Raw genomic sequence first — 14,139 nt, forward strand, 5'->3', positions numbered from 1 at the left:
CAGGGTCACCTCCCTGCTTTCGTGAGGAGAGCCCGGTAAGCGCTCGTAGCGCTGCCTGTGTACCAGGTGCTGCTCTGAGTGCCGCCCTCACTCACACCCTGGTCCCGGGAACCAGGGCCTCACGTTTGCTGCCCTCTGACCCCAGAAAACGGTGGACCCTCTAGCTTGCACAGGTCACGGTGGGGGGAGCTGTAACTCGACTCTAGAAAAGCTGGCTTCAAAGTCTCTGTCTTTAAACGTCAGCCGTCATGTTAGGTTGCAGGGTTCATTTTTGGGACCCCTCACAACATCTGGCATTTGTGCAGACATCGAAGGCCTCCAGCTTGTAGCTCACTGTCATGTAGGTGCTACTGTTTGTTTTGGAGAGTTCAGACTTACCTCCAAGTCTGAAGAAATGAACTTATAAGCTATATTCCAGCCCAGTGTGCCATAATTTTTTCTCTCGTTGACCACAGCATTGAAAAAGCATAAGCTGAATAAAAGTTTTTTCCACCACTGTCCATAGTCAGAGTTTTCAAATATCTCTTCTGTTACCTCCCCACCACCACTGTATCCAAACATCTGGAGTAAGTTGTTCTTCAGTCCCTGGGGAAGCTCCATAGCAACCTTAAAGACAGATGTGAAGAGATGCTGTGGGAGGGTGGACATACGCTCTGCTCTGGGCAGCAGAGGGACGTTGAAGGAGAGGGGCTGTCTAGGTTTATGGCAGGAAGCCCTTGTGCTGCTTACTCTTCTCTGTCCGCAAGCTCCTCTGATAGGTTTCCCTGGGTAGTTCTGACTGTCTCTGCAGCACAGGAAGCAGAGCACTTAAGAGCCTGAGGGCAGTCCCACCTGTCAGGGGCAGCTCAGGGCCTCAGGGGTTAGACCTTGTCTGAGCCAGCAAGCGTGTCAGAGTGTCGGCGCCACCCATATGGGAATCCATGGGTGCCTTACTACATGTTTTGATGGCATTAAAAACCTACTTATTCTGACTTCCTCTCCAGGATGCCAGAAAGGCAGGAAGGTGGGAGAGCGGACAGGTTGTTTCTGAGCCTCTGTGGCAGTGCTGGGTCTGAGATGTCAGACCTCCTGACACATCTTGCATATGCACGTATATGCTTACACCCTTGTGAGACAAGCTGAGAGTGCAGCTGTTTCTACACTGGACAGTCAGAAACCTTGTGTCATTGTCATTACATATGGCATGAATACAAATGTGTAGTTATGCATTTATGGTATGTACGGAAGTGCATGGATACGTGTGTGTGAGTGCGTATGCACGTGTGTGCGTGCATGTGCAGTGTGAATATGACCTCCAGATTCAGGATCAGAGTGATTATTTACTCATTGAGCAACTTGATTCATCCCCACCTGGGTGACAGAACCAGGCACACCACGTGGTGAGAGTGCACTGCACTGCAGAGGGGAGGGGATCGTGATGACTGGTGGTGGGGAGAGAGCAGGGGGAGAGCCAGGTCTCCAGGCTTCTACAGCCTTGGGTTTTTATTCCCTGACGCTTCTCTGCCCTGTCACCTTTAAAATGTGAGCCACTGGCTCTGGGAGGTGGGGGAAATGTAGGTATATGAGAGACCCAATCTCTGGGCATGCTGCCTTTCAGACATCTTTAACAAAATTTACCTGCTGTTTTTGCTCAGAAAGCCCCAGCTATGTAGGGATGAGAACTTCACAGAGCACTGTTTCACAGCTCTATGACCAGTTCTTTCGGGGAGGGTCTCCTATTTCTGAAAGCAGGTACAGTATGTGTCCCCCCCCCCGCTTAAGGAGTATATCTGAAGAGGCAAGTGACAGAGAAGAAAGAGGGAGAAGACAGGGAGGGAGACTGCAGCTTTGTAGAGAGAATTCTTTTTCATCAGCCTAAATGCACCATATTTTGGCTTTTTTCCTAGAAGTGAATCACTTGATCAAACTGTATGAAATTTTAAGTCTTTCTCTTTCTATATATAATGTCTGCAGAATTATATAAAAGCAATTCTTTCTGTTGATCTCTTTCTGATATCTGCCTTGTCAGATTATGTGAGAATGTTATTTCACAGAACCTTAACAGCACTAATGACATTGCATCTGCTCTTAATCGTTGTCGGTTTGAGGGCAAGCAAAGATATCTCCTTGTTCGATTTGCATTTCTCTGATCTCTAAAGCCTGAGCTTTTACTATTTCCATGTTTTTTGACCTCTTGTGTTTTTTGCTTACTTTTATAAAATGTTAATGTTTTTCTTACTTATTTGCTGGTGCTCTTATTTATATATTAAGAAAGCTGCCATTCAACCCAGTTATTTCCCTTCTGGGTATTTTCCCAGAAGATCTGAAAACATTGTATCACAGTGATATATGTGCACCTATGTTCATAGCAGCACAATTTGTAATTGCTAAATTGTGGAAGCAACCCAAATGTCCATCCACTGAGGACTGGATAAAAAAATTGTGGTATGTTTATATAATGGAATATTACTCAGCTATAAAGAAAGATAAACTCGAGGCTTTTATAGGTAAATGGTCACAACTGGAGACCATACTCATGAAATAAATCAGACCTGCATGTGCAAGCACTGCACTGTCACAATAGTGTAAAACCTAAAAGAGTGACTAAAAAGTAGGAGGTATGATGATAGACATGTGAAGCGAGAGGAAAATGTTCAAGGGTAAAGGGCAACTGGGATGTGGGAAAAGACAAGGGATAGAAGGAGAAATTTTGTATGTATGTATATACAGGACAGTTAACAAAGTTGAACTGTCTTCTATTTCTTTGCTGAAAGAAACAGTTAACGATTCCTTGATTGATTGATATTGCATGTCTCTAATTGTTTTCCTGAAAAACCACTTTGAAGATATCAATATGTAATAGAACAAGCATTGTTAATTTCCTACCACTTTGTAACTCTGTATTGTTTGTATTGTTCTTTTGCTATTTTGTAAATGGTTGTCTGTTTGTTAATGTTTTCCTTCTTTTATTTTTAAAATAAAAAAATAAAAAAGAAAGCTGCCATCTGTCTGTGTAGATAATGGTGTAAGAAAAGTCCTACAAAGATTTCTGTAGGCAGCAATTCAGACCCCAACTCTTGGTCAGAGGAAAAGCTGACTGAAGTCAGAACTTGCCGGACTCCTAAAGTCTCAGCTTTCCCAGCCCAGGTTCCTGGGTCCAGGGCAGGAATGCAGGGAGGGAGCTGGGGTTCACAGGAGCTGGGAGCGGCGGGAGCAGTGTGACGGGGGACTTTGAGCTCCACGGGAGTCACACTTAGGCCTAGGCTGGTGGGGTCTTTGTTGGGAGCTGCCCGTCACCATCTTCCTCTCTCCCACCCCAGTTCTGTCATGGTAGTGTAAGGGCACTTACAGAATAGCAGACTTGTAGACATAGTATAGCAATAGTTAGAAATCAATCAGAGGCCCGTGATCACAGGCTCCTGCAGCTAGCTTATTGAATTCATTTAGTCTTGACCATTTAGGCCCAGATCTTCCCCCTTAACAAAGCGTGGGGTCACGTTGACTGTGTCCAGCTTGTGTTTTAAAAATATGCAGTGATCCCAACTTGCTTCAAGGACTTCGAGGATGTCATGTTTGGGGAAGACTGGCCCAGCCAAGGACACTTTCAACTCTCCCTACTCTTCTCAGGCCCTCTCCCTCCCAGAATGTTCCTATACAATTTGGCCTGACAACATATGACATAATTCTTATATTCCATGTACCCAATCATGTAATAACCTGCTATCTGCTTTGTACTTCCCACTGCAAACCATGTTTAAACTGACCTCGAACCTGACTCTGGGCTGGTGACTTGAACCTCTGGGTTCCCCAGCCTGCTAGTGTAATAGAAGTTGCCTTCTAACTCCTTGGTGCAGAGAGTCTTCCATTTGGTTTGATATTGGTTTTGCTGTAACAGTAGAAGGGCCCAGGGCTGGCTGGGCAGCACTCGGCTCATGCAGCTGCTCAGCTCCTCTGCCGCAAGGACACCATCTATGGCCAGATGGACACCGTCAGCAGAGATGAGCAAGTCCTTCTGTCTACTCAGCCTCCAGATGGGCATGAGAAGAAGTCACATGTAGTCTTTGGTCAGCAACTTTTACTGAGTAGTTTTAGTCTGCTTTCTGAAAGACCTTTATGGAGAATGATGATGAGCAGTAGAAATAAGAAAAAGGTATGTAAACAAAGGACCGGAAAGGACATAAATCATGTATTTTGGGTTTTAACAGTTGGAAGCCTGGCCGCCTTGTGTGAGAAAACAAACCTCTGAATTGTGAATTATTTAAAATCTCCTTCCTGGTCCCTAGCATAGGGCAGTACAAAGCAGTTTAGGACACCAAAAACAGTACCCTTCTCAATTCAGATCAAGAATGCAAAACAGCTTACATTTAAACAGAGCTCTTGGCTAACATTAACAGGTTATCATTTGTTCTTACCTTTACACCCTTTTGAAGAATCGGAATTGGGAAGGAACTGTCTGATTTGGAGCTTAACCATAGCCTAAATTCAGGGTCTATGGTTACATCTGGCCTGTTAAATCTGAAAAATAAAAAAGTTATGAATATTTTAGTATATCTGCTGTTGGAATAAGAACAAAAATTTATAAATATTTTAATGTAAAAACTTAAAATGCTTTTAGAGTCATAGGATTTCTATGTTTGAAGTGACTGTACAAATAATTTTACTCAAGGGTATCAGATATTATGGGCTGGGGATATAGCTCAGCAGCACAGCACCTGCTTTGCAGGCATGAGGTCCTGAGTTTGATTCCCAGTACCAAAAAAATAATAATAGTAATAAAAAGAATATCAGATATGTTATCACCAGAGCTTTCATGTTGCAGAAAAATTTGCACAAGATGCATCAATTCCCATTTTTAATGGGAATAGTTTTGCCTTACCTAAGTTCAAAAAGTTATATACAATCATGGCAAAAAAAAAAAACCTAAGAAAAGTAAGAAAATGAAAACAAGATGAAGGGGTCTACTGGTCAATCCTGGGAACCTGAACATTAAAACAATGGTGCTAATAACCAATTATAATCAGTTGACTAAGATAAGAAGCAGTGAACTCATACAGATATGAATAAATGAACACATGAACAAATGGGAGAGAAAGAAATGCTTCTCATCCTAGCAGAACACCATTAAACAAACTCTTCTGTGTGTGGTGCTGTAGACTGAACTCAAGGCCTGTGCATGCTAAGCATGCTCTACACTGAGCTACTAGTCTAATAGCCCCCATCAATAAATCTAGGCAAAATCATGGACTTAGAAAGCCACCATTTGGCAAGTAATATAGTAATGATTCAGCCAAAAATTATCAAGAGTGTTGGAACTATTGGGTGGAAGTTTGACATACATATACAGTCTGAAAGTTTGTACAGGTGGCAGATAACACTTCAGTTACACGATCAAAATCAAGTTAGTTGTGTTTTGTTTTTAGAGATGAAGTTTCACTATGTAGCTCAGGGAGGCCTTGTACTGATGATCCTCCTCCCTCAGCCTCTCAAGTGCTGGGGTTACAGGTGTGCACCACGGCAGGCAGCTACTTCATGTTTTTTTTTTTTTTTTTTTTTTGGTTTTTTCTCCGGTACCGGGAACTGAACTCACGACCTTGCACTTGCCAGGCAGGAGCTTTGCTGCTGAGCTAAATCCCCAGCCCCCATTCATGTTTTTGATAGTTAACTGGATCCTTACAAATAAATGCAAAATGCTTACGACTCCACAATGGCACAAAGCCGTGGCATAAATGACGCTGCCAGGTGGCAGTTCTGCAGGAAGACCCACTGCTGCCTTTTGCTTAGAGCCTTGACAATGATCTCTTCTGCTTTGGCCACCTGGCCCTGGTCCAAGGAAATTATGGTCACATGGTGTTCTGTTCCTTTTAACTCTTGTGCAAATCTCAGGAGGACTCTGCTGAGGTCAAGCCCCATGTGACCTGTGGAGAAGTGGCAAAAATGTATACTTGTCCGATTCCCTTTTCAAAGCAGGACCCAGTGTCTACCAGGTGGTGGTGGGGAAACCATAAGCTGTGCAGTTAGAGTCTTCGGCTCTTGTGCTGTCTTGGTCACTCCTTATCCATGTCTACAGGGATGCTGGCTCTCCACCCCTGCGTCTACATGTCCCTTTCTCTCACAGCTGGCTCTAGCTACCTGAGGTGCTGCATGCTTGGCTCCAGCATTATGTTTCTGGGTGATCCTGCAGCTGGGCATGAGAAGCGAGGCTTTGAGGGAAGTTTTGGTGACAGGTATCCTGTAAAACACTGGTTGTCTCTTGAGAGGAAGGGTGAGCCCTGCATCCTTTCTTCCACTCTGCTGTGTGGAATGGGAGGTATTGGCAATGGCCTGGGGGAATAGCTCTGGATATGACCTCAGCCTAATGGGTCAAAGTTGGGAAATGGTGAACTCTGAAGAATGTAATTTGGAGACTGTGGAGACCAAAAAGTTAATAAAGAAAATGTTCTGTTTAGGAAGAACTATTTTATTTAGGCCCTACAGAGCATGGAGAAGAAAAACAAGACAAAGGGACTTCCAGAAAGATGGTGGCATGGTGAATAGTAGAGAAAGAGCCTCTCTGGGATTCGGTGTCCAGATACTGGAATATAGCAACATTGGGAAGAGATGAAGGAGGGAAGTGGGTCCTCAACACACAGCCAGGATCTGAAGCAAGAATTAAAGCCCGTGAGGAGAGTGAAGAGAGGCAGCTCAACACAGAAGGAAGAGGGCAAACAGTGCTTTCTCCCTGAGCCCTGGCTCACTGTGTGGAAGGGTGGCTTGAAACTGCAGATGCATGGTGACTACTGGTGACCCCAGAGGCCTTCCTAGGGAAACACACCAGTGGAATAGAAAAATGGACTCAGCAGACTGACAAGTGGCTGGTGAGTTATTCAGGTTCAGGAGTCCCCCAGGAGAGGGCGATTGGCTTGTTGCCATTTTGGAGAGAGTCCAAATGAGCTCAGAACTCAGAGCAGATGGCAGGCTTGCTCCATCTAGTGGCTCCCAGTGTCAGCGTGAGGTGGAAACAAGTTCAAGCTGGTGTGTGTGGGGTGTCAACTCAGGGTCCAGCCCCCTAGCCAGGAGCCAGCTTAAATTTCAGTGAAACAAAATGTGCAGGCTCACTGAATATCCATTACTACACTGTAAATCTACTGCTGGTTTGCTGGGATTATTCAACGTGGATCTGGGCTCTGCATGCCCACTCTGTCTACCAGTGACAGCAAAGACACATCCTAAAGTGGACATGTTTTTCTTCTTTTCTTCATTTTTTTTTTCTTTTTCCTTGTTTGTTCTTGTTTTTAAATGAGTGTGAACATTATTTTTAGTTGGTTTTTTGGTTTCTCTTCTGTCTTTTTATTTATTCACCCTAAAGCCTTTTAAATTTTCTCCTCTGAGGGTAAATCTCCATATTGAGGGTATATTTCCTGTATACAATTTTCTGGTTTGTTTTAGACTTTGTTATATAACCACAAATCTAGTTCATATATTAAAGGTGGCAAATTAATAGTTACAACAGTTTGTCATTTTCTAGGCTATGTTGGATGCTATTATTATTACTGATTGTACTACTTTAGCCAAGGTGAAATAATTGTTCTAATCAGTTGTTCTTCCTGGTATGACAAGACTGAGATTGCCTGAGTGTCATAAACAATACTATAGGCCAGTGCTAAAGAACCAGGGGCTAGGCTAAACAGGAAGCAACTTTTCATTGCCAATAAATTGAAGAGGTAGGATTTTGCAACAAACTCAAAATCCAAAAGCCAGCTACACCTGGAAGACATCTCTGAGAAGTAGTCATTTCCTAAGCATTCTTGATACTAGCAATAAAGCTACTTGCCATAAGCAATTTATAAGCATCAATCCAGGAGTTAAACTAAAAAAAAAAAAAAAAAAAAAAAAAAAAGAGAAGATACAGAAGCAAGATGCAACCCCAGACTTCTAGCTTGACAAAGGTAAATTCAGGGGGCAATGAGCTGGAACAATTTCAAAGCCACCCACCTGGGCTATCTGAAGTGGTAACAGCAGAAGTAAAACAGTAAATGAATGAGGCTCTAGAAAAACTCAAATTAGAAATAATTTCTCAGATAACTACAAAGATGGTGACCATAATGAATGATATAGTTAGTGAATCTAGAGCAGATAAAGATTAAAAAAATACAGGAGCTTAGGAAGATGGTGGCAATGACGAGCACCCGGCATAGGAAATAAATGAAATCTATGAAACAGAGTCAAACAGATACTAGGAGATTAAAAATTCCATTGAAAGTATATGTAGCAGAATGAGCCAATATCAGATATAGAAGACAGCATTATGGTTAGCCATCATGAAAAGAAAGATTTCTTAAAAATAGCAAGGGACCATGAAAAATCAATCCAGCAGCTGCTAGATGGTGCAAAGAAGAATGACATATGGTTGATCAGTCAATGAAAAAGCAGGAGATAGAATGAACAACATAAAAAACCTGTTTACAGAAGTAATGGCAGAAAACTTCCTAAACATGGAAAAAGAATTTGACACACAAATAAGTGAGGCATATAGAACTCCAATTAGCCATGATAAAAAACCTACCCCAAGGCATATAATAGTCAAGATTCCAAAAATTCAACACGAGAACAGACTATTAAAAGCTGTTAGAGAAAATAAACAAATGACTTATAACAGAAAGCCCATCAAAATCACAGCTGACTTCTCAACATAAACCCACAGGGAGAACTTGGAGTAAAGTATTTTAAACCCTGATAGAATACCACCTCAAGGCCAGATTGCTGTACCCTACAAAACTATCTTAAAAAGTTGATGTAGAAATGAGATACTTCCATGATAAAGAACAACTGAAGAAATTCATGACCACCAAATCAGCACTCCAAAATGTTCTGAAGGATGTTCTAGAAAAAGATAATGAGGGCTTCAACTTCATGAACCCTAAGGATCCACCTGGCAAGGCAAGTAATTAAACAGGGGGAAAAGGGGAACCAACAACAACCACAAGGAAACCAACAACAGGAAAATAACATGAGAAGGATAAGTCAATACATATTAGTTATAACCATCAATGTAAATGGTCTAAATTCATCAATCAAAAGAAACAGATTGGTAGAATGGGCCAAAAAGCAAGATCCAACAATGTGTTTCAAACAAGAAACACATTTGATTAAAAAACAAATTGATAGGCTGAAAATCAAAGGATGGAAAACAACAATCTACGTGACAGGAACTTGAAGAAAAGCAGGGGTAGCTATTATATTTGCAGACAAAGTGGATTTCAAGCCAAGACTGATTAAGAGAGACAAAGAATGTCACTACATTCTTGTAAAGAGGACAATCCAAGAGGAAGAGATAACAATCATAAATACATATACACCAAATAAATACCAGTGCACCCAAGTATATAAAACAAATATTAATGGACATGAAAAATCAAATATGCACTAATACAATTGTAATGGGAGACCTCAATATCCCACTGTCATAAACAGACAAGTCAACTAGACAAAAAAAATCAATAAAGAAATATCAGAACTGAACCAAACCTTTGAACAAATGGACTTAGTAGATGTCTACAGAGTGTTCTACTCCACAGTGTCAGGATATATTTTCTCCTTATGCACATGGGTCATTCTCTAAAACACACCACATACTAGCTCAGAGAACATACTTAAGTAAATGTAGAGTAACTGAAATTATTCCATGCACATTATGAGACTATAGTGAAATGGTGACATTGATTTCTATAATGAAATTGGAAATCAATGACAAAGAAACCACAAGAACATTATAAACATGTGGAAATTAAATGAACACTCTCCTAGACAACCAATGGGTCACAGATAAAATTAAAGAAAAATTTAGACAGTTTCTATAATCAAATGATAAGGTCAATATAATATGCTGGAACTCATGGAATGCAATAAAAGCAGTCCTGCCTGGGAAATTTTTTGTTTGTTTGTTTTGTTTTCTGGTACTGGGAATCGAACTTACGACCTTGCACTTGCCAGGCAGGTGCTGTGCTGCTGAGCTAAATCCCCAGCCCCCTGCCAGGGAAATTTATATTTGTGAATTCCCATATTAGAAAAACAGAGAAAGCTAAAATAAACAACTTAATGTTAGACTTCAAGATTCTAGAAAAAGAAGAACAAGTCAAGCCCAGAGCTCATAGGAGGGAAGAAATGATAAAGATCAGAGCAGAAATTAATGCAATTGACACAAAGAAAACAATATAAAGAATCAATGAACTGAAGATTGGTTCTTTGAGAGAATTAAGTAGATACACCCTTAGCTAACCTTATCAAAAAAAGGAAAGAAAAGAGTCAAATCCATGCAACTAGGAATGAAAAGGGTAAAATCACAAACAATCCTGTAGAAATCCAGAAGATCATCTATACCTACTTCAAGAACTTGTAAGATTGAAAACAGAAGAGATGGACAGATTCCTAGATACATGTGAATTCCCAAAGTTGAATCAAGAAGACATAAAAATACTAAATAAGCTCATATCAATCAATTAAATTGAAGATGTAATTAAAAACCTACCAACAAAGACTAGCCAAGGTCCTGACAGATTCACTGCTGAATTCTACAAGAAATTTACAAACTTTTTAATGAAAGGGAAAGAGAAACAATACTCCCAAATTCATTTCTGGAAGCAAGAATTACCAAATGCAAAAACCAGAGAAGGATCCTATTAAGAGAGAACTACAGGCCAATCTCCCTAGTGAACATAGATGGAAAAATCCTCAGTAACATACTGGTAAACATAATGTAGGAAATTATCAAGGGGGTTATACACCATGACCAAGTATGATTCATCCCAGGGATGCAGGGATGGTTCAACATACACAAATCAATAAATGTAATGCACTATTAATATAAGTACAAAAACCATATGATCATCTCAGTAGATGCAGAAAAAGCGTTTGACAAAGTCCAACACCCATTCATGATAAAAACTCTACAGAAAATGAGAACAGATGATCTTTATCTCAAACTGATACAAGCCAGCCATGACAAACCAACAGCCAAAATCACTTCAAATGGATAAAAGCTGAAAACACTTACTCTAAAACCAGGAACAAGACAGGACATCCACTGTCACCACTCTTACTCAGTATAGTTCTAGAACCATTAGCCAGGGCAATTAGACAAGAGAAAGAAATAAAAGGAATACGCATAGGAAAGGAAAAAGTTAAATTATCATTACTTGTGGATGACATGATACCCTACATAGAAGGCCCCCAAAATGCCAACAAATGAATTCTGATTTAGGGGCCAGGGATATAGCTGTGGCACAGTGCCTGCCTGGCAAGCATGAAGTCGTGAATTTGATCTCTGGCTAAAAAAATTCTAGACTTACTAACCAAATTCAGTAGCATAGCTAGATACAAAGTCAACACTCAAAAATCAATAGCCTTCCTGTATACAAACAACAAACTCTGACAGAGAAGCTAAGTTTCACAATCGCACCCAAAAAATGAAATACCCTGGAATCAATCTAACAAAGGAAGCACAAGACCTCTACATTGAAAACTACAGTACTCTGGAATGGTTTTGTGTTTTTTTTGCCCTTGGTACCAGAAATCAAACTCAGGACCTTGCACTTGCTAGGAAGGCACTTGTGCCACTGAGCTATATCCCTGGTGAGACTTACAGGACTCTGAAAAAGGTGATTGAAGAGGATGTCAGAAAATGGAAAGATATCCTTTGTTCTTGGGTAGGAAGACTCAATATAGTGAAAATGGCATACTTCCAAAACTGTAATACAGATTTATGCAATATCAATCAAAACACCAACAGCATGTCTCACAGAACTAGAGAAAATAATCCTAAAATTCATCTGGAACAAGAAGAAACCTAGAATAGCAAAGACAATTCTGGGCAGCAAAGGCAAGGGAAGGGCATTACAATTCCTGACTTGAAATTATACTACAAAGCTACTGTGATAAAAATAGCATGCTACTGGCAAAGAAACAGATCTGAGGATCAATGGAACAGGTTAGAAGATGTGGAAACAACTCCAGACAAACTTAGTCATCTTATCTTTGACAAAGGTGCCAATCACCTTTACCGGAAGAAAGGTAGCCTCTTTCATAAATGGTGCTGGAAAAACTGGCTTTCTACCTGCCAGAGATTAAAAGTAGACCCATATCTTTCACCATACACTAAACTAAAATCAAAATGGATTAAATATCTAAATATTAAAACAGAAACACTAAATCTGCTGCAAGACAGAATTGGTAGAACTCTTGAAGACATTGGTGTAGGCAAAGACTTTAGGAACAAAACCCTAGTTGCACAGGAACCATCATAAAGAATCAACAAGTGGGATCTCATCTTATTAAAGAGCTTTTGCACAGCAAGAGAAACCATCAACAGAATGAAGAGAGAACCCACAGGGTGGGAAAAAATTTTTGCCAGCTGTTCCTCACACAAAAGACTACTATCTAGAACATATAAAGAACTAAAAAAGAAGTTAGATCCCCCAAATTTAAAGACCTAATCCAAAAATGAGCCTCTAAGATGAATACATACTTCTCAGCTGAAAAAGTACAAACAGCAAATAAATATATGAAAAAATGTTCAGCATAACTGGTCATTTGAGGGATGCAAATTAAAACAACACTGAGATTCCATCTTACCCCAGACAGAATGGCTATCATCAAGAAATCAACCAATAACAAATGCTGGTGAAGCTATGGGGAAAAATGAACCCTTCTCTACTGTTGGTGTGAGTGTAGACTGGTGCAACCACTGTGGAAATCAGTGTGGAGACTCCTTAAAAATCTAGGATTAGAGGCCCTGTTTAGCCCACCTGTATTCCTTCTGGGTATCTTCCCAGAAGAATTGAAACCATCATACCACAGTGATATATGTGTAGCCATGTTTATAGTAGCAAAATAATAGCTAAGTTATTGTAATCGCTAAGTCTTGGAAACAACCCAAATGCCCATCAATTCAGGAATGGATAAAAAAGATGTGGGTTTTTTTTCTTACATAATACAGTACTACTCAGCCATAAAGAAGGATAAGCTTTATAAGGATAAGACATTTCTAGCTAAATGGATGCACCTAGGGACCAGAATATTAAGTGAAATAAGTCAGACAGAGATGTTCAAATACTGCATTGTTTCTCCGGTGTGGGAATTCAAAAATTTAAATAAGGACAAAAATATACTATAGGTATTGGGAAATGAGAAGAAAATGTTCAAATGAGAAGGGGAACAAAGGAGAGGGGAGGAGAAAGGAAGGAAGAGACAAGAAAAAAATAGAAGGGAAAAAATGGAAACAAAACTTTTGTAAGTAAGACGAGAAAGACTGTTGAAGTGTGGGAACGGGAGTGAAAAAAAGAAGTAAGACATATCATGTGCAGGTACAAATTCCCTGTGATGAATGTGATCATTATGTAAACCTACAATGTACCAATAAAAGACCCCAGCGAATGTAGTTTATAGAAAAAAAAAGATAATTATAAAAAAGAAACAACAAAACAAAAACACTGGACTCTGAGGAACATGTTGGCCTCGAACCTGCTTGCCTGCTCTGAGCACTCACCCTGGGTGTGGATGAGAGTCAGAGGGGTCTGGGCCGTGGACTCTCTGAACGATTCCTTCAGGTTAACCCCGCCTCTGTGAAGATACTCGCTTCCCATTTTTTCAGTTACAAAATTTCTCACTGATTTCTTTAAACTTTCTGGTCTAAGAATTTTTATCTGAAAAAGAAAACATGAAGATAAGGTAAACTTGACAGGGGTACTGTACCCATGGTACAATCAAATAAAAAACCGGCGTGTTCAAGATGCGGTCTTCAGCTGAGTTCTGCTGGCCTCGCTGGAGTGCTCAGCCAGCTCACCCTGGCGCCTCCTCCACGCTGGCAGTCTCGCCAGGATGCGAGGTCCAGGTGTAGTCCTGGCTTTGCAAGGGACCTTTCGGGCTTCTTCCCGCCCTGCCTTCTGCGTGGAGAGCAGGTGACCTGGGGCGCAGGGCAGCCTGCCAGCCAGCACAGTCCACCTGCATTTGATGTGGGGTTTAAGAGCGCGAAGGCAGGTCTGAAAGAACAGCCCACGAGTGGAAGATCTGGAGAATGTGTGTGTAGCAGCAGAGGCTCAAGGCTACTGGGATCCCTGCACGTTCCCACAGACACTGTTCCCTACCATCCCTAGGGGCTGTTTCTCTTTTTTTTTTTTTTTTTTTTTT

At 40.9% G+C, this 14,139-nt stretch overlaps 1 protein-coding gene across 16 annotated transcripts in view; it reads right to left on the reverse strand.

The window, feature by feature from the left end:
* The window catches only part of Dnah14 (dynein, axonemal, heavy chain 14), a 317,770-nt gene that overhangs the window by 17,083 nt on the left and 286,548 nt on the right, over window positions 1–14,139 (reverse strand). For all 16 annotated transcript variants that reach the window (XM_013507038.1, XM_013507034.1, XM_013507036.1 and 13 more), the window contains 4 exons: window positions 13,499–13,655; window positions 5,675–5,894; window positions 4,392–4,494; window positions 379–606 (listed from right to left, as the gene is read on the reverse strand). In XM_013507038.1, the coding sequence (XP_013362492.1) occupies window positions 379–606; window positions 4,392–4,494; window positions 5,675–5,894; window positions 13,499–13,655 (708 nt within the window). The remainder of the gene's footprint in view (window positions 1–378; window positions 607–4,391; window positions 4,495–5,674; window positions 5,895–13,498; window positions 13,656–14,139) is intronic.

This window comes from Chinchilla lanigera, unplaced genomic scaffold (assembly GCF_000276665.1).
Source record: "Chinchilla lanigera isolate Chin_1 unplaced genomic scaffold, ChiLan1.0 scaffold00119, whole genome shotgun sequence".
NCBI classification, from domain to species: Eukaryota; Metazoa; Chordata; class Mammalia; order Rodentia; family Chinchillidae; genus Chinchilla; species Chinchilla lanigera.